Source organism: Girardinichthys multiradiatus, chromosome 3, assembly GCF_021462225.1.
Source record: "Girardinichthys multiradiatus isolate DD_20200921_A chromosome 3, DD_fGirMul_XY1, whole genome shotgun sequence".
NCBI classification, from domain to species: domain Eukaryota; kingdom Metazoa; phylum Chordata; class Actinopteri; order Cyprinodontiformes; family Goodeidae; genus Girardinichthys; species Girardinichthys multiradiatus.
Genome location: NC_061796.1, coordinates 12,734,208 through 12,755,457, shown reverse-complemented (window position 1 = coordinate 12,755,457; position 21,250 = coordinate 12,734,208). Strand labels below are relative to the sequence as shown.

The 21,250-nt window shown below is 38.4% G+C and overlaps 1 protein-coding gene and 1 long non-coding RNA gene across 3 annotated transcripts in view; both read left to right on the top strand.

The window, feature by feature from the left end:
* The first annotated feature begins 404 nt into the window (after window positions 1-404).
* On the top strand, window positions 405-861 carry LOC124864330. Its single transcript, XR_007037291.1, has 2 exons — window positions 405-711; window positions 787-861. It is a non-coding gene; the product is annotated as an uncharacterized LOC124864330 (long non-coding RNA).
* Window positions 862-7,519: 6,658 nt separating this feature from the next.
* The window catches only part of LOC124865431 (CUB and sushi domain-containing protein 3-like), a 359,430-nt gene continuing 345,699 nt past the window's right edge, over window positions 7,520-21,250 (top strand). For both annotated transcript variants that reach the window (XM_047360499.1, XM_047360500.1), the window contains exon 1: window positions 7,520-8,015. In XM_047360499.1, the coding sequence (XP_047216455.1) occupies window positions 7,838-8,015 (178 nt within the window). In that variant the 5' untranslated portion in view covers window positions 7,520-7,837. The remainder of the gene's footprint in view (window positions 8,016-21,250) is intronic.

Sequence of the window (21,250 nt, the reverse complement as noted above, 5' to 3'; positions counted from 1 at the left end):
GGTAAAGTTTAGTTAAATAAAATAAAGACTTAAAACAAAAGATTAAAACAAATGGAAAAACTGACCATGACATGTTATCCTATAGGTTATAAATTCTTGCTAAAGTGAATTTGATTGATTTCACAGAAGAATCAGGCTTGTAGCTTTAATATTTACATTTTACTTTTCTGTACATTAATCCAATATCCTTCAGATCATTGCTCGCAGTTTTCTCACATACATTGACTCCTGTTTCTGTCAGGATCTGTCTGTGTTTTCTTCTATTTTGGTTTTTTCAGCAGGTTCAGTTGGAGATTGGAACTGCGTGCTGCCATCTCACACCTGTGAGCTATCGGGCTCATTAAGGTTTTTTAAGGAGTGGGTTGCTGAGCATTTGATGCCTGAGTGTTGTCCTCTGTGGAACCTCAAGCCCTGTATCCTGTCTTTGACTAAAAACCTTGTGAAAGATTCTTGTAACCTAAAGCTCTGCTCCTTCCTTAAGTTGACTCTTGAGGCAAGCTCCCTGGGTCCTCCTGGTGATTCCTGTGCAGCCTGATTCCGTTTACCTCCTGAGTTCCACTTTTGGATTGCAGGCTGAATGCCACCGGCTTGTAGACGCTCAGCCACCGAAACCTGTCCGCCCTCCAACGAACTTCTTACCTCTGGGAAAAACACAGACCTGTCCACCCTAAAACTGACCTCCCCTTCCAGACTCCTAATCCTCCTGCAACAGTAAGCTTTCCTCACTCTGACTATTCCTCCAAGTTCATGAAGCCAAGCTCACAGTCTGCTTTCCTTCTTCCCCAGAGGACGAACCGCCGGCACAGCCCTGAGTTCCTCACTCATGTTGTTGTCTCTTCTAAAATAAATATCTTAAACTTCCCTGGTCTCCTGAAAGTTTCTGCATGTGGGTCAAAAAGCTCTGAAAACAATGACGGTTTCTGCCCATGTGTCTTTTTCTTTCTTCTGTTGTACATTTAAGAATTTCAAAACATTTGAGTTTGAGTCTTCTTTCCTGATACTTTGTTTTCCTTCGTCTCTGTCTGTCTTTCCACTTTCTCAATTTTTCCTGTTTTGTTTGTATTTTCTGCACATTTAAAACATTTAGTTGCTTGCAAACATATCTTAAGACAATCTGCAATAAAAGGTTTGCTAATCCTCATGCTTTCCATTGTTTCAACTGAAAGCTCTCTTACATTGAATAATTCTTTTGAATCTACTTAATATGAAAAGAAAGGTGAACAATTAAATACCACAAAAAATTGTATTTCAAATTATGTTGTATATTTTGTCAAAAAGGAAAATAATAGACTTGGCCTCCAAGAGTTTTTTTTTTGTCCTTGCTCCTGTATTTTTCACCTCCTCTGTTTTAAAGAGCCTGCAACCTTCATTTACCCTTGTTCTGTCCTCCTTCCTGTTTGCCCTTACCTATCACTCCCTCAGTTCACATCTGTTTTCTGTCTGACACCTTTATGTTTGCCATCATCTCTCAGTCAATTCCCTTAACCCTTGTTTTCTCTGAACTCCTAGTTCTCTTATCTCCCATTCCCTGTAGCCTCTCTCATATTACTATTTCAGACATTACTCAGAAGATAAAAGCCTTAAAAATGTTTAATGTCAAATGCATGAACAAAGCATATGAGCGGGTTAAGATCGGACTGGAACTTTCATAAAACTTAATGAGAAAGAAGAGATAGCTTTATGTGTGAAAGCTAAGCGTACTAACTTAAATAAGTGTGATTTCTAAACAAGATGCACATTTTCATGTGTAAGTAATATGTTGCATATAAAAAACTACAAATAAATCAGACATGGTTTTTAAGGAATTGTTGTCTCTTTTTTTTTCATATTTACTCAGACTCAAGACTTTGCCATGACTCATGACTCTGAGTGTTGCCCTGAGCAGTGCTTAAACCATGCTAATGATGATCATACTAAATCTGTCAGGAAATCTGTCATTGCACAATTCTTTATTTCACCTCCAAATAGCCACACACAGCGAGGCATAAAGGAGTGATTTTGTTTAATTATCTTAAAAATTACACCTCACAGAGGTTTCTGTGCAAAGGGAAATGCCTGTCTGCATTTCAAATCCCACCTGTGTCTTTCATTTTTTCTGTTTCAGTCATAATCCATTTATGGCCTATCATCTCAAATCCCTGCAGTGGGGTAAAGGTCATCTAGTGAGGAAATGTGATTCACAGCTACTACAAATGTGAAGAAAAATATAAACTAAGACAGTGCCTTGCAAGTATTGACATCTCTTGAAAAATGTGAAATTTTGTGTCACATTACAATTTGTGCTTTAGTGTTTTTTTTGGGGAATTGTTTGTTATAGACAAACAAAGGTCAGTGCAAGATTGTGAAGTGGAATAAAAAGGATTTACAGTTTTGATTTTTGTTTGAAGTAAAAATCTGAAAATTGTGGCATGCATTTGTATTCACCCCCTTTAATATGAAACCATAAATGACCACTTGGATTTAGAAGACACATAATTATGAAAAAGAGCCTAGCTGTGTGTGATTTAATCTCATTATAAACATAGCAGTTCTGTGGACATTAATAAACAAAAATTATTATAGGGACCAAGGACAAAACCAGAGAGATTGGGAGTAAGGTTGTGGAAAAATTAAATGAAGGATTAGGATCTAAAACAACATCTCAAGATTTGAACATCTGACAGAACCCTGTTCAATCTATTATCTGAAAATGGAAAAAGGATGACACAACTGCAAGTCTACCAAGACATAGCCCTCAATCTTAACTGACAGGTCATATAGATACATCAAGAGGGTCATACTAACGCTGAAGGGGCTTAAGAGATTGTAAAAATTAATAGTTGGCAAATTATCCCACCTGAGCTGTGAAGTGGGATAATTTGCCAACTATTAGTTTTACACTCCACAAGTCATGTATTTAGGAAGCCATTGCTAAAAGAAGGACACAAGAAGTCCACTTTGCATTTTTGCAATAATAATAAGGGAGATATCAAACATGTGAAAGAATGTGCTCTGGTCAGAATAGACTAAAATTTTACTTTTGTCCTACATGCAAAACTAACACTGATGCATACCGCTCTGAATAAACCATTTCCACCATGGAGAATGATGGTGGCAGCATTATACTATGGGAATGCTTTGTTTAAGCAGTGACAAGGATGATGGTAATAGTTGATGGGAAGATGGATGAAGCTAAATACAGGGCAATCCTAGAGGGAAACAAGTGAGAGGCTGCAAAACACTTGAGACATGGACTGAGGTTCACTTTCCAACTGGGAAACCTAAAAATACACCCAGGACGACAATGGAATGGCTTAAAGTATGTGCATGTGTTAGAATGACCCAGTCAAAGTCCAGACCTACACCCACTTTAGAATCAAGACTCTCCTCATTCAGTCAGACTGAATTGAGATTCTGCCAAGAAGAATCTCCCAAACTTTCAATCTAGATTTGCAAAGATGGTAGAGACATATTGCAGAAGATCTGAAACTGTAATTGCAGCAGAAGGTTGTTTTATAAAGTACTGCCTCAGGTGGAATTAATATAAATCTATGACAAACTTCAGATTTTTATTTGTGAAAAATCTTGAAAAACAATTACTCTAATTAAATTTCACAATTAGACATTGCTTTTTGTACATAGAATACATGTTTGACAACATGTTAAAAGGTTCAAAGGATACAGAGAGTAGTGTTAGAAGAGGTGTCTCTTACGTAACCACGGTTTGTCCTTGGCACAGAAGTCAAGGGTTGGATTCTCAACCTCAGGACCTTTGCTCCAAGTCTTTACCTTTTGTTGCACCCTATTTCCTTTCTGAAGACTTAAAATAAACATAACTAGTACTACAATCTTGAATATAAGTTAAATGACTATGAAAACTTTTTCAAGGTCCTTTTAGATATTTATTTGAAATCATGGGCTTGAAACTTTAATTTGAAGAATCCTCATTGATTTCCAGATGCTCATTTCCTTCTCTCTCCTTTACATTAAATTTACCCTTAGCTCCTTTAACATATCCCCCACCATTTACCCTTCCTCCTTGTTTGCTGCATGCAGGTAAGTCGCAGGTAAGATTATGTGTGTGTGTGTGTGTGTGTGTGAGTGAGTGAGCAAGAGAGATAGGGTTAGCGAGGAAGAAAGGCCACTTTCACACAGATTCCACAGAAAACGAGTCATCTAATCCGACCCTACTGCTTACTCTGTTAATCCCACACCAGCTGCACTTTGCCCCAGAACTCCAAAATAAATAAACACACACAAAATGTAACTCATGTGTAAACATTTCCTTTTCAGTGTGTACGCCAGAGCATATACCACTGCTGCATGTGTTCATGAAAACAGACTTGTTCATGAAAACCTACATTAAGGGCCTCCAGCGTTGCAAACACACAAATAGATGCTTTTATTCATTCATTCATACACACACACATTGATGCTCACCATGCAGCCTCCATACATTTGAAGACTACTGTTGAGTGGGAAAGCCCCCTCTGGGAAAATTCTATGTTGGTCCGTTACACAGAAATGTTTCCAGCAAACATGGCCCCTGCTAATCAGAACATACCAAACAAACTCACAAGAGGAACCTTCTGGGACCCAGGGGGAAATTCAGAGTTAGTAGAGTCACTGTAGCAGTCTGACCGGCTGCTCGGTTGGTTGTCACATTATCAGGCTAGTTAGCTGACCAGTTATGTTCATTTAAATATAGAGATCAATGTTTCAAGGTGAACTAAACAGATGGCTTCTGATTCAGTATGAGGCACAACATGCAAATGATAGCAAAAATATCACACTGAACGACAGACTATGCATGCACATAGGGATGGGGCAGTAGCATTATGTTTAATTTGGATCGTATGAATTATCAACACAGACAAGGAAACACAGTTTCACATATATCAGCATGAAGGTCAAGCAGGATGCTGTCCCATTGCTCATCAAGCATCAAGTTGGAGCTGACAAATGGCATCAATACAGCTAGAGCCCACTCTCCTGGGCCCACCTGTCGATTACACTGGTAAAGACAAGCTGCCTGGTGCCTCAATCCATCGCCAGCAACTTCCACCGGGCCTGTAGACACCTGAATAATTCTGATATCAGGAGGGAATAAGGGACCTTCCACTTCACACTGCCGGATACACTGTGGCTCGCCTCTGCTGCATAAACCATTGTGATAAACAGCTCTTCAGAGGAATGGAGCAGGGATACAGATGTATCTCTATGTGGACAGTCAGTTTGTGCGCACCAAATGAGCTAGATTGATATCAAGCTGTTCAGAGAGACACGTAAAATGCGATTTTCACTAAGCTCTGAAGAATATTTTTTGAGCTGCTAAGAACTTAATGAATAATGAATAAAACATAAATCTGAGAAAAAAAGTTTCAGAAGTATTTATGCTCAAAAGGTCCTACGTAAATCTTACAGTATATCCCTCTTACAGTAGGTGTTCTATTTATTACTGATATTATTGTTTCTGACTATCTGTCAAATGACAACAATTCCATTGCTTTCTGCAACCTTTTTACAGTTCCCTACAAAAGTACTTATATATCTCTTTACGTTACATCATGTTACAACTTTCATGTGGCATACATAAAGTAATGCATATTTATGAAGACAAATGTGAAATCTGAAAGGTGTGGTGTGCATTTGGAGTAATTCCCTTTCAATCAACATTGCAGTAAGAGCTGCAAAACCTTTAGAGAACATCTCTACCAGCGTTGCACTTGTAAAGACAGATGTTTTGCACAGGGCACCAGTGCACTTCAATTTTCAAGACTTGTCACAGATTCTCAATTGGATTTAGGTTTGCTCTTTGACTGAGCCAATATACCACACAAACATGTGTGGGCCTAAACCATTCCCCAGTAACTCTGGTTATGTTTTGGGTCACTGTTCTGCTGGAAGGTGAACCTCCACTCCAATATTAAGTCTGCTGCCACCTCTAAAAGATTTTCTTCTTTTGTCCTTTACTTAGCCACGTCAATCACCCCACATACTGTAGTTTATTTAGCAATAACATTTTACAATTGATGCTACCTTTCTCATCTGTATTTTGTATTAAATTAAGTTTCATTCTCATGACTTGTTTTTGAAAACATGTCAAATTAATAAAAACAGAACTATTTCTTCACTGGTTCAGCACCCATGGACAGCTTCTCTGCTTCTTTTAGGATGTTTCATCACCACCACTCTGTAAAAAGCTACCCAATTACAGACTCTGTATGAACTACTCTTTGCTGATGTGACACATAAATCTTCCTAATAGAGCACAGGATATTGATTCCTATGAAGGTAATTTCAACTATAATTATTAACTGGGCAACATTTAAACACGAGGTAAATGGACAAAAAGGATTTAGTTCTTATATGGTATCATCTGCACCTCTCAAGTGGTAAAACCTTAAATTCAGACCTAAATTAAATTTATTTTTACAATCTCAATAATCAGCAGCTAACAAGATGAATTGAAAACAGAAACACTGAGCATTAGAGCTAAATAGCACTTGGACAAACTACAGAGCCTTGCAAATGTTTTCATAACCCTTGAACTTTTGAGACAGATTCTGATGAGACCAAAGTTGAACTTGTGGAAATCTAACACTAGACATCAGCCTGTATGTAGCATTGTCATTGTAAAACATAACATGGTGTTCACATGGTTTTGTTCATTTGATTTGATGAATGTAGTCATACACAAGGCAAGAAAACTTGTATGTAAATCTACGGCTACTCCGAAATCTTGCAGCTGGAATTGCAGCAAAGCATGGCTCCATAAAGTGGGATCTGAAAAATAACACCATGTATCATTTTATTCCACTTTCATGTGCCACTTTTTATTTGGTTAACAGAAAAATCCCAATGAAGTACTTTGAAATTTCTGCTTAGAGTGAAAAAATATGAAAAAGTTGAAGAAGTATGAACACTTTTGCAAGACAGTGTATCTGACTGACCGATTGATGCTTATATATGAGCAATCAAGACTTCACATCTGTCTGCCTCCCCCACCGTTTAGTTTTTACTCCCCGATTCAAAGCAAAGGTCGAAGACTCTTCTGAAGCTAGATGGCAGAAGAGCCACACAGCAGCTGAGCCGCGCTTCTTTGCGCCGTCATCATTCCATCTTTTGCATTGCAAATTGCCCAGCCCCATCACTCTCAATAAGGGATCCGCTCGATCTCCAAGATGGAAAAAAATCTGAGTTATGGCGGGATTGCAAACGAGGCGGATTTCTGATGCGCGTCTCTGAGTGTCACCTAACAGTCCGCTTCCTCCCCTGACACGCGCTTACATATGAACCACATGCTGCCATTAAACAGGATTCATTTCTCTCTAAAGGGTTTACATTCTGCTTATAAAGACTCCCTCCTCCTTTCGTTTTCCTCGCCACCCACACCTCACTGTTCCCACTTCATGATTTGTTACCCACAACCAGCCAACTCATACTTACACAGGACTCTCTCTCTCTCTCTGTTCCCATAAGCCCCCACCCCACCATCACAATTTTCCTAACTCAGACTCAGCTTTGTTCGATTACTGATCGATAAAGGTATAAGCCTTCATACTGCCTCAGCCGCTTTATAGGAATAAGAAGAGGAGATGCTGAAGAGCAAGTGTGAGAGCGCGCCTTCAGAGATCCTCACACTTGAAGCCCCTCTCAGCAGAGATGGTTGAGCCCTTGTCCAGGTTGCTGTGGTCCTCTCCTAAAATCCAGACTCTCTCACTCCTCTGCTCTCAGCTGACACAGCGCGGCGGGCGGCTCTGTCTGCTGCTTCTCCTCTGAGGAGAGAATCCACTTCCACCAGCCGACCGGCCGAGAAAAAGCAGGCTGAGCAGGCTTACATGCTGTAGTTGAGAATATGAAGGGGATTTACAGGGAGGGATACTACGGCGGATCTATTGAGCTGCGGGACGTTTTCAACAGGAGATGCGTTAAATGTGGCCGGGGGCACTTTGTTCAAGCCAAAACGATGGGGATTAGGACCGGAATTGTTTTCTGGAATCTCGTCTTTTCCTTGATGTTCACTTGTGTGAAAGGTACGAGCCACTGCAGCAAATCTCTGTATTTTCTAATGCGCTTCTTTAGTGCGTATGTGTGCACGGACATGTGCGTGCGTGCGTGCGTGTGTGTGTGTGTGTGTGTGTGCAGGCGAAAGATCAAAAGCTTAAATGTTCCAGACGTGCGCAAATGAGGCCACGGCTGCAGTTCTGGATCGAGTTTTTTTAAAGGGCGCAGTTTGGCGGATTTTGCGCTCAATGCGGGCTTTGACTGAAGCGCTCAATAGAGATTCTTGCGGTAGCCTACGCTTCTTCTAATAGCCTACGTGAGCTGCTTTGCTTAGTGGGCTAACTAGTGAATTGTTGGGGCTCAAGTGCATGCACTGCAGTTTTCCATTCAGATTCCGTATGATCGGTAGAAAAAAAAGTCTTTCCTACGGCACTGAGTTTTAAAGTATTTATACCTGATTTGCGAGAGGCCAGTGACACTGAAACCATGCGGTGGCTGAGGCAGTAAGTGGAACCAATTTGTCGGATGCTGTGACTCTCCACTGTAGGCAGGTGAAAGGTGGGCTCTTTAGTATTCAGATGGCTATTTCCAAAGCAGCTTGAATGTTTGCTGTGGCTGATGGCAAAACTACCGGGTTGATTCCTCAAACTACATAAATCATACAAATATTAAAAGATACTTCAAATATCCCCTCTGATTTATCCAGTGTCTAAAATCCAGAATTTTCTAATTTCCAGAAAATTAAGAAATCCAAATAATCCAAATGTCTAGCCTACTTCATCACTTTAATAACACCCCAGAAATGTAAATCTAGCTATTTACACACAAAAATATCTGTCAGATTGACAAAAAACAACTGTTGCTTGTATATGTCTAGCCAAGGACATCACTTGGATTGAAATACTTTGGAGGGGGAATGGGGGGTGGGGTTTGTTCGGGTGTGCTTAAAGAAGATTTGTACATGTTAGGCTTGACCAAAATGGTTGTGTTAAACCTAAAGCTTCATTAATTGTGTTACTGATAGTTGAACAATTGTGGAATAATTTTTCTGCTCTCTCTGGAAGACCTCTACCTTTCCTCTGCATTAATGGCTCCCAGGGTTGGCCCTTGCATTTGCACCCTTCTTGTATCATTTTGAATGTATATACAGTATTTTACAATTCAGTTAAGCTTGACTGGTCTAAATATTGCAGTTTTTATGCTTTTGTCAGTCTGAGGTTGTTATGCTAAAAAACAAAACAAAAAAAATCTTCCGTTTTGGTTTTCTCACATGTAGAATAAATTAACCTCAAACTGTGTTTGAATTTATTTTAACTGGAAATTGTATCTTATTAAGTTTAAGATTTTAGATTTTAAACTACAAATCACAAATCACATTGTCCTTATAATCCTTATAATCAGTGAAATATCCATTTAATTTAATACTTTCAATGGTGGCCATGAATCAGATGCCATTTTCAGTATTATTATTATTCAGAGTGCAACTAAGTGCTATTGCTGCCCCCTGACAGAAGCTCACCCAGGGTGGGGAGCCATGTTGCCTTATCAAAAATCGCTACTGCTCCTTAGTCTTTAGAATAAGAAGTCTAAATTAGCCCATGAGGTAGTATTATTTAAAAGTCTATATGTTTGGTTGGTTTTTATGAAAAGACAATGCTAACATAAACAGTCATGATAAAAAAAGCATAGTACAGCCTGTTTCAAGTCCAGGGTTTTACCTACTGAACAAAAATGTGCACAAAAAACACACCAGAATTCACAATTACATTATTTATTAAACAGGAGAGAAAACAACAAAACTGACCATCTAAATCAAATAACACAATTAGTATAATCAAATAACAAAAAATGAAATTATATTTATTTGACATCATAGTTTTGCTTCTTTATTTTATGTGCACATCTGCACTGATTTCTTGCATATAAAAATATTATAACTACAGTTATAGAGGTTATTCTGAACATTTTAGAGGGACTGTAGTTCAAGTTTTCAAATGTGGCAATACCTAACTGACAAAAACCTAGAAAAAATGGTTTTCATCAGTCAGGAGAAGCCTGTGTGTGCACTTGTGATGGCTGGTGTGAAAAGACTGGGTATAAACCAAAAAGGAAAGACAAATTCAATGACTGTTCCTCTTAAGCTTTTTGCATCCTCTGAACATGCGTGTGTGTGCATTCAGATGTAGAGAGAATGAGAGTGAATGGCTACTTATCTGTTGCATGCCTCTATCTGTTTAGAATATGAGCGCAGATATCAATTTACATGCAGATTTCTTTTTTTTTTCCTTGCTGTGAGTAATTCTCGTGTCTGTCTATTGGGGGTGGATGTGCAGCATAACGGCGCCTACCAAGAAAGAGCCAAGTTGAGTCGAGCAGAGTCAGGCACTGTGCTGTTTCATCACCACCCACATTGAGGCAATGTCAAACCTTGAGGCCAGTGCCAATCCTCCTAGTTCTGTTACTTATTAGGGAGGCAGCCAGCCGGGAACTGGCTAGGGAAGTAGGGGGAAAGGAGGAGGTGGAGAAGGCCTGGGTCCCATTTTTCTCAAAACTGTAGGAAATAGCAAGCAGCTGTTGTTCCTCTGCTCTGACAGTTGACACAGTGTTTGCAGAGTTAAAAACAATATAGACTAGATCTGGCCTATGACTCACTTTTCCTGCTAAGATAATGATGCCATTAAAAAAGATTCCTATGGAGCCGAGTTTGTGCAGTAGCATTTTTCTAGAGGATCTTTTTTTTTTCCTGAGTGGGAATGAAAGTAGATGAGGTGGGATCCTGATGCATGCTTTCAATTTGGAGTTGACAAAGTTATCGTCATCTCCGCAGGAATATTGCACAAAAGTGATACGTCCAATATCTCGTAACTCTGAATATCACTGCGTCAGCAAATCGTTGGTAGATTTATGAAACTGCTTGAACAGAAGCAAGGTACAGAAGAAAAACTGAATTAAATAGTATTTTTATTGACCTAAAAACCCTAAAAAAACAGCCAGTTTCCTCCATAGTATTTTTGGTAATTGGATCTGCCTCCTACTGAGTACATGATAGGGGCGCTTTCAGAAAGTTTTTCCAAGGGTTGATCAGATGGTAGGCCAATAAAATTCTTTAGGAGATACTCTAAAACCAAAAGCCTGACATATTTTCAGGAGTTTCATTCGATATGTTGCAGAAATCCAGAATTCAGGTGGAATAATCTTCCGAAGGGACAAGGTTATTTTTCGCAAATCTGGTTCTTATGGAAGTGCTCAAAAGAAAGCTCAAAAGAAAGACATTGTTGAATGTTTACCCCAAGCTAATTTAATAGACACAGCAAACATGTGGAAGAAGGTGCTCCTGTCACATCCTGGTGTACATGCAAATACTATATGTGAAGGAAAACATCTACTACTAACAGCCTAAACACATCATCCACACCCTGAAACCTAGTGGTGGCAGCATCATGCTGTGGTAATTATTTTCTTCAAAAGGGACAGGGAAGCCTGTCAGAATTGATGGGTAGCTGATAAGAACTAAATGAAGGCTAATTGTTGAGGCAGACCTGTTAGAGGCTTCAAAAGAGTTGAGAAAGGTCCAGAATTTCCCTGTAGACATAACCAGAGCTACAATAATGTGGTTTATAATAAAGGATATTTGTGGCTTGGATTGGCCCGAATTGGCCCGATCCAAAACCAGACCTAAATCTAATTGGGACTCTGTGGCAAGGCTTGAAAAATAATGTCCACAAAGACTGTCCATCCACTCAAACATTTCTTGAGACATATGGGCAAAAAGTTCAGCATCTTGATGTGCGATTCTGGTAGAGACTAGACTGAAGTAAATGACAATCATTATTAGGGTTGCACACTTTGAGGGATGAAAAATTGTGCATCATCTTTAGTATTAAATAAGTAAATGTGGCAAATGATCTTAGCTTGTCTTTTCACTAATAATATCATATTCATAAAATAAATTATGCACATAAGACTGTTTGGCCAAGGAGGCAGTGGGGAAGTGAGCAAGGTTGTATAGATGGCCATTGTACCCCTGGAGGTTGGTGGAACCATCAGAACATGAGCTGCAATTATTGTTGTTTTTTATGTTTATTTTTTCAGCTATATTGTAATTATTTAACACAAGAAAATCTGTCAGATTTTCCTGAAAAATATCATATATAGTAGTGAGTCCTTTATTCTTGATGGTGGCTATGGTTAGTTATCGTGGTCAAAGCCTTCTGCTTTGTGTATCTAAAAGGAAGCAAGACAAAAACCAGCTCAGTCTTCATGAGGAAGGTACCGGGAAAGTAGGTTCAGAAAACTCGTATTTCTACCAGTGAGCATAATATCAGTAATATAACACCTAAACTTTATCTTATACATCACACCACTTGGGTCATCACTTGTTTTTTTTTTTAAAGTGGGTTAATAGAAGAATTGACCTGATCTGACTTGTAGGGACTAATTTGTAGTTATCAGGTGAGTTCTGAACAGACTGGTCTGGTCAGTGAGACACTGATGAAGACTTTATCTCAGTGTGATTATGTAAACAGTCTGGAAGAACTACTGAAGGTAATCGGGATTACAGTTTGTCTCTGTAATTATACCCAATCTAAAGGGAATGCAAGGCCTTATCCCTATGCCTTTAAGGTTCTTGATCTCCAGACTATTACTAGCAGAACAGAAAGAAAGGAAGACAGAAAAGATTTTCCAAAAGAATCATAAATGGAGCTGTGGCCAACATCAGCCACCATCTCACCTGTTCTCCTGCACTTCTTATGTTTCGCTCAGTGCTAATACCTTCAAGAACAGTCCATATGGACTTCCAAAGTACAATTCAGCTCACTCACTGGCCTCCTGCCCATGCCTTTAGGCCTGGGCCAAGCTCTAAGATGTTGCTGATGGGTCCCAGTGAAGGTCGGATAGAGTTTACTGGCCCTGCTTAAGTCAGTTTGAATATAGGCAGCTCTCCTGGCGATGAGATATTGGCAATATCTTGTTTTCGGGAAGAAAAATAGCAGTTTGCTGAGATTAAATGTAATAGGTTCACTGGAGGCTGCTTCCAAAGACAAGGCCACAGATTCAAAGTGGATTGTCTCTTACACCCCAGGAGCCATTTTTGAGTGGATTAGACTGAGGCATATCTGATAGTAAAAACAGCATGTTCAACCTCAATCAAGCACTGCTTTAAAGGCAACACAGGAATATTTTAGGGCTACTTTGCTGGGACATAGTCTTCAAACAAACATTTCCTATGAATACAAAATGCAAGTTATACTTTTAACCTGTAATATAAATAATGGACTAGAAACTAATACAATACTAGACATGGCGCCTAAGATGTGTGAAAGCTTTGAAAAATGTATGTTTTTTTGCATTGGCATTTTTTTATTTAATACTTAACTTATTAAAGACAATCAGACAATCCAAAATTTAAATACAGGGCCCACATGAGAAGGGAAATAGGCCCAAGAATGAGTGGTCTGCGGTTTATTTAATGTCCCATGCCATTTGCCTATATAGGTTAATGCAGGACAACATGGATAAAAAGTGTGACCCATATGGGTCCTAAAAGTGCAATCTGAACTGATTGTCTTAATACCCCCTTAAGTCCCAGCTTAGACTCATGTTGGAGCTTGACTGGTTTTGCCAATACAGGTTCCTTTTTGTCAACCCAACTGGGTCCCATACAACAAGCCTATTGTAGGCACAGGCCTTAAGCACCCATCAAGCTTGTGCAAAATCTATGAATTTAATGGAAGTCCTAAGGACTAAACTTAAATGCCGGGGTCAGTGAAATTTTGGATCTTCGTGCCATCATCAAACTGAGCCTTTTTAAACCCAAATTGAGGACGTATTTGTTCAGAAAGGCTTTTAATGTTCCTTAGCACATTTCTTTTTAACTACATCATTTAGATTTATGTAATCTTTTTGAGCGCTTTTGCAGTTTTATTGTTATGCGCTTTGGTCCAATTTTTTGGTGTTTTAAAGCTCTCTATAAATCAATAAATGAAATGAAAATCTTTCTGTTTCCCTGGAATATGAATATGAAATGTGACAGAGGCCCATTTCTTTTAGCCACTAGGCTGAACACAGAAGCTTGTTTTTTTGTCACCATGAACAATAAGCAGGATGGTAAGTGAGGCAAAGAAAAACTTACTGAAATGCAACAAAGAGTGGCATCTTGGGGCCATGGCCACCAAGTTTTCATAACAACAATTAGATATAGAAAATGCCAAAGAGTGGTTTGGGAGTGATCACAGAAAATATATAATTTTCATATTTACTTAAAAATTTAAGTATGTGGAGTTTACAAAAGTCTACTGGCACTTTACTTGCCCCCATATGTTTTGGTCAGATGTGAATAAAATTGAGCTTTTCAGCAACAAATACTCTAAGTGGGTTTGGTATAAAAAAGGAGTAAAGGCACCTCAGGTCCATCAGAACCATAAGTCAATTTTTCTTACAAGGGCCCTTGAAACCTTGTTAGAGTGCATATCACAGTGAAAATTCTTTGAAATACTGGATGTTAAATAAAAACCTGATAGCCTCTGCAAGAAAATGTTATATCCATCATCACTGGGTTTTCAAACAGCATAATAATCCAAAGCATATAACCAAATCAACCAAAAAATAGTTTGGCAGACACAAAATCAACATTCTTCCATCGCCATCTCACTCTGTAGGGGGCTAAAAGGGCATAATGAAGGAGCTGGAACTCTGGATGATCTAGAGCGATTGAGCATAGAGCAATACTGTCAACGACCCCTCTCTCTGTTTGCTCCAATCTTGTGAAATGTTTTAGGAGAAACATAACTGTTCTCCTTTTGGCAAAAGGGGGTTGTACAAAATATTGACATCAGGGGTACCGATAATTGTGCAGTCACTGTATTTGTTCAACACAATTATTCGTGTATCTTGGGAATTTTAAAAAACTGAATAAAGGTCCTTTGAGATTGAAGTTTTTCAAAAAAATGTCAGTACCACTGCAGTAAAATATTAATTTATTTTAAATCTTTCACACATCTTTACCAGGGGTGCCAACAAAAGTGGCCGGCAATGTGTTTGAAAGTCTAACTGAAGTGCAACAAAAGCCACCTCATTACATTGCTTTTCATCTTGGTAAAAATTGCATCTATTGTATGCTATATTTTTTGTCTTATTTCGACATCCTGTAAATATGCAAATTCATGCAGCCTCATAAATCTTCCACCACAGAGCTCACAGCTGCTCTTTTTTGTTTCTGTGGCTGCTGGCTGTCGATTTGATGTGTGACAGGACAGCAGCCAGCGCCAGAGTATGGTCAGGGAAGCAAAGTGAGCTGATGCAAAGGTAACCAAGGAGGGAGATTACAGTTCAAGGTTCAGTGATTCCACAGAACATATCGGAATCAGTTGAAATGATAGGTGAGGATGACAGATACTATCTGAGACTCTCAACTAAAGCTGCCTCTGTGGTTTGTTTTGAAAACAAAAATTAATTATTTACAAAAATATTTTTTTCTGCTCTTTTTTTATGCCACTGCTAATCATACCCAACATTTATTTTATTTAACATTTAAACATTGTACCAACCAAAAATTGGACAAGAACTGACGAACACATATTTTTAAAAGTATCAAGGCAGCAATCAAAATGTAAAAAGAAAGTTTCTGGTATTTTTACATCAGTTTTCATTACAATTGTTTAGGTGATTTGGTCACATTGTCACAATAAACTGTCTTCTTGCAAAGCAGAATCAGGCAGGAAAAGGAAGGTACATCATGTCATCTTAATGGTTTTTCAGTTGCATACAGAGCAACATTTTGAAAAAGTGGTGATTTTTTATCGATGACACATTGCTTCTAATTAAATCAAGTCTTTCTAATTTTCCTGTGCTCCACCGGAAGGACGAAAGTCTTTTGTAACATAGTTAAAGTGTTTTTTTTCAGCCGAGAAAACAGTCAGACTTTTGCTGTGAGCTTTGAAAAAAAAAATCGATCCACTGTTAATGTGGTTTCAGGGTGCCATGCTGCGCACATTAGCCTTTCATCTCTGCCACTGGAGCCACATGTCTTAGAAGCACAGGCGTATCCAACCCTGTCCATTTTCTGCTAAAACCCCCAAAACAAACAGGTTGCTCTATTCACCTTCCTGCTGTAATTTATTAGCTAGAAATGTATCTTTTGGAAAGGAAATTTAAATCCCAAATCTGTATCACTATGCTTCACTTCTCATTTTCTGGTTGAAACAAGGTCTACCTTTGGTCATAGGAGCATAAACCTGGAGATGCAATGTCACTGGTACAGAGAGGCTGAACAACAGTCTAACCACTATCATCTCACTGCAGACTCCAAATGAATGTTAGAGCAATCATAGAGCTGTGCTTCCAGTCCAACCTTTGGAACCTTTAAGCATTGCAGCAGCAGCCGGTTGGAGGAGGAAAATAACTCCTTTTTTATTGTGCTACATATAGGAAGAAGAGAAAAGTAACAAAAGTAAAGCAATTAATGGTTGTGCATTTGATTTTTTATTTATGTGCAATGGCACTGCAGATGGGAGGTATATAAAGTCTCAGTAGATTTTAATGGAGTTCATACGTGGAACTAAAGTTATCTGGTTGAGGATGCCAGGAAGAGATGTTTGTGTGTATTGAAGCAGCTGAATTGAAGGTCACATTGAAATTGAAGCAACAGTGCACTATACATCAAAGTCAGTTAAACTAAAATGCAATTAAGTTTTTAGTTAATAAAAAAAAAACACATATTCATCAAATTATTTTAAAAAAGTTTCTTTACACCAATCATTGTGACGATATTTCTACATTGTAAAAAAAAAAATTGATCTACAGAAAGAGTTAGCGCCTGTGCTTTGAGGTCAGTGGAACTTGTAAATGCAAAATAGGAACTTGTGGTGACCATTACAATGTTTAATTGCTTAGATGCTGAAGCTGCTCTGGAGGGAGAACCTGTACTTCCAGGATTAGAAAATTCTAGTTAAACTAGCTAGGAACTGATGTCCCTGGGAAGATTTATACAATGCCAGTTTAAATTTACATTTTTAGGGAGGACATGAATGTCACATTCATTTGAGGCTTTTAAAGTTGTTTTTGAACTGTGGAGTGATAACAAAACACACATTTCAATGATTTTCTATAATATGTCAAAATAAGGTGAGATCTTGCCATGTAATCTATGCAGCATTCATTAACTACTCACAGTTAAATCAATAAAAAGTAAAAATAGGTATCTTTTTGTGTAATCCATGCAACAATAATTAAAGCACACAGTTGAAGCAACAGAGAGTCAAACAAGGATACTCTCACATTCTGGGACTGAGAGACTGGAGAGGCCTGTGTGGAGTCACATATTAACTGTCTTATCTTTTACAGAAGTATAAAGAACAAGCGTAACCAAAGTATGATGTATAAGTATAATGACTTTCTATTTTCTACATATATTAAGTGTAATGAATGAGCTTTGTTTATCAAGTCAAAACATGGTTGAATTTATTGTGAATATTCTTTAATTCACACAGTCAAAACTGTAAAAACAAGCTCAAGTACATACTTACACCTCCACTAATATTTAGATAAATGGCCCTTAGTTAGATGCGCCTTGACCACATACAGTATTTGTAGCAATCAACAATTTTCTGGCGTAAGTCTGGCTCAATGTCTGACCGTCTGACCCAATGCAATGCACCAGTACCACCAGCAGCAAAACAGAACTTTAGCATCTTGCTACCACCACTACGCTTGAGAGTTTGTGTTCAAAAGTGTGATTGCCTCACCTTGCCTCCTCCAAAACATCATGTCGTATTGGCCTCATAGCTCAATCTTTGTTTTTTCTGACCAAACATTTTTTTTAACCAAACAGTTATTCTCCAAAAGGCATTTGTAAATTTGAGTGGAGGATGAAGGGGTTGATTTTGGAACAGGATCTGATTTTTTCATTAGTACCCTCCCAGACTATGACGATGCAAAACTTGTTTTGCTTAACTTAGTTTAGGTGTGTGTATATATTTTGGTCTGTAATCCACATGTAATTCAAACAAGTGCATTCGAAGCTTGCTTTTTAAATTCATTTGAATAGTTTATTCCATGATATTTCCACCCAGGGAAAATAATGATTTCAAGGCACCTTTAAAGGGCAAAATTAATTTTACATTTAGGCCAATGATGAATTTTTGTTCACCTATGCCTGGAACCACACCTATACAGTAAATTTGGCATCTATATGTGGTCCATATTCTGCGAATAGGTTACAGCAAGTTTCAGATAAATCCTCCTATATTTCTTGAATGAGAGATAACAGGTTATGGTAACATTTTCAAAATGTAAATACTTGAAGCTTTTCTCTGCAGTGATCGATGGCACATAAAAATAATATGGGTTAAAAAATATTTATTAATGTTCGATTGATGATTATTTTTCAGATTTAAAAAATGGTTGTTATTCTTATTTCTATTACTCATGAGAGGCCCAGGTCAGCTGTCAATGAAAAGTGTTAATAGTGTAAAGGTTTGGAAAATAGCTATTTATTGCATTAGACTTGATACAATGGTTTTAAAGACCAAGAGTTAAAAACTTAAAGTAAAAAACTTAAAAAAGAGAACATTTTCCCAGCTAAACTTGATGCTTCAGGGTCCGAATTGAACTCTATTGAATTAATTACACAATAATATTCAGTTTTTACTATACATTTTATGAGGCTAACACACTCATGCAGTTAAACACAAACCGTACATAGGAAGGTTTTTAAAGGATTCATGGTAACAGTAGCCTGCAGGATGAGGAAGTGTTAAATCTGCTGCAGCTGTTACTTTTTTGCATGGGTGATCTAAATCTGCAGAAGTAAACTGCTGCCTCCATTACTTTTCCTTCCTGGAGGGGCAGCAGGTTGTATACAAATGGTCAAACAAATTAAGCAGAATATATAAGCAGCTAAACATTAACAAGGGTCTGTTTTTAGCCTGGAACAGTGTTTCCAGCAAGCTGAATGAGAAAACATGTCTATTTTTTTCTGTGAACAGGCTTTTAACTGGAAGTAGATGTTTACCTGGAGAGTAAAAACCGTCAAGTAATGCTTTAGCCTCAGCAGTTGCTTTCAGATAGAAGAAGATAGATTGTTTCAGACCTTCTTTCTTCTTCTCTTTTTCAGGGAAAAGGGAGAGTTGGTGTTATTGTTTGTTTGGGATATTGGAGGATAGAGAGACAAGCATCCTATTAGATGTGCTGTTGGCTCACAGTTCTGTGTTGTACAGCAGCTCTCACAGCGGTGGTCTGGCATCGGTTGCAACACAGCTCAGTACCACTTTGAGGAGGTGTTGGTGTCTAGCCACAACACACTGTATCTTTTGGGAAGTAGCAAAAGCACCGGGCAGCAAACAGACTTTGGGAAATAGTCATGATACTTGGCTACCCAGACACAGGACCTCTGTTATTTCCATGCAGTGGTGAGCACTCGGTGTGTGTATTTGTTTATGTGCCAGCTGTGTTAAGCGTGGCAATGTATTTGATTTTAGTATTTTTCACCTCAGTGGTTGGCAATTTAAAACCACCAAATGGAATATTTCTAAACCCCTTTTCCAAATTGCGCTGACACACTCATGAGGTAATAGCCGTTCGCTGGGAAGCCTCTTTTCTGTTTTTGTTGTGTGAAGCCCATTTCCCTTTCATCAAGCATGCAGACAAGCGTGGTGAGGGGCTGCGATTATGCACATTCTATCACAATGAATTGTGAGGGTGCAACACGCTCATGCAGATAAAATTCTTTTCTATGGGGACATCAGTTTAAGATTTCTCTCTACTAAGGTTGTTGATGCGGCTGCTGAAGTCGTCACTTTTGTGTTCCTGGTTGTGAGAGTGAAAAATAGTTTTCTCTTCCATCCTCATTTTATGTCTACGCCTCAGAGCATGATTTGTCAAAAATGTAAAAAGAAAGTTCTTGGGCCTCTAAAACCAAGGTTTCCATTAAATATAACTTCTAAGTGCTGCCTGACTGTAGCCCTGATGGGAACAAAAAGATTAATGATCTAAGGTCTATAAAAGTATTCATACCCATTGGAATAAATTCTCTAATATGACAACCACAAAATTCTATTTATTTTTCTGAGAATTTATGTGCTTGACCGACCCAAAGAGGTCCATACTCGTAAAATGGAAGGAAAATGATGCATGGCTTTCAACATTATTTACAAAAGAAATGTGAAACAGTGGGGTGTGCATTTGTATTCATACCAAACTCATTAATACTTTGCAGAACCACCATTTGCTGCAATTAGAGCTGAAAGTCTTTGGTGGTATATCTCTTCCAGCTTTCCACATCTAGACATTGAGTTCCATCAAATTAGATGGAGAGCATCTGTGAACAGAAATGTTCAAATATCCCTTCAGGTTCTCAGTTTGATTTACCTCTAGACTTTGACTGGGCTACTTTAGCACATGGATATGATTTGATCTAAACCTTTTAATTGTAGCTCTGGCTGTATTTTTAGGGTCTTGGTGGAAGGTGAACCTCCAACCTAATTTAATGTCTTTTACACTCTAATATGTTTTTCTCCGGGATGTTGTAGTATTTATCTCCAACCATCTGCCCATTAACTCTTATCATCTTTCCTGTCCCAGCTAAACAAAAGTATCCCATATCATTCATGTTTTGCAGCGGAGGATGGTGTGTTCAGGGCCCCTGCCCCAGCCCCCCACCCCCAAAAATATGAAACCTATGTTTCTCTTTCCACCCACTTCCATACTGTTCACTATGTTGTGATAGTCTAAGACATTAAACCCCATCAAAATGCAGTGACATTTGATGTGGTCATGTGACACAATGTAAAGAAGCAAAGTATTGGTAAGAAGGAAAAAGTTGTGAAACTCTGCATTTGCACTAGAGTATTCTAACTGGAATCATCTATATTATTAATTTCTCTTTCCTATTGTTTTTAATATTCTTATGAATTGTAGTGTGTTGTGCCTAGCTGACATTATTAGTAGAAAGGTGAAATGTCTTTGTTGCGTTTCTTAAATGGTGTGGATGCAACAGTGAAACAGCAACCTTTGCAAAAAATAAAGCCCACCAGCCTATGTGTTGACCTTTGTTTTGCTAAATAAGGGTTCTATATCTCTTTGTTTTGTATCCAAGGTTTCCTGATGGATATCTCTGTATTGGCTGAGTCAATTTTTAAGGTCAGGTGCAAATCAATGCAGCGTTTTTGGTTTTTTTTCTTAGCTTTTCTTTTCTGGTTTATGGCACCATGGACAGGAGAGGTGCAAAAATCTACCTTAGTATTTCTGACAGACTGTCATGATAAAT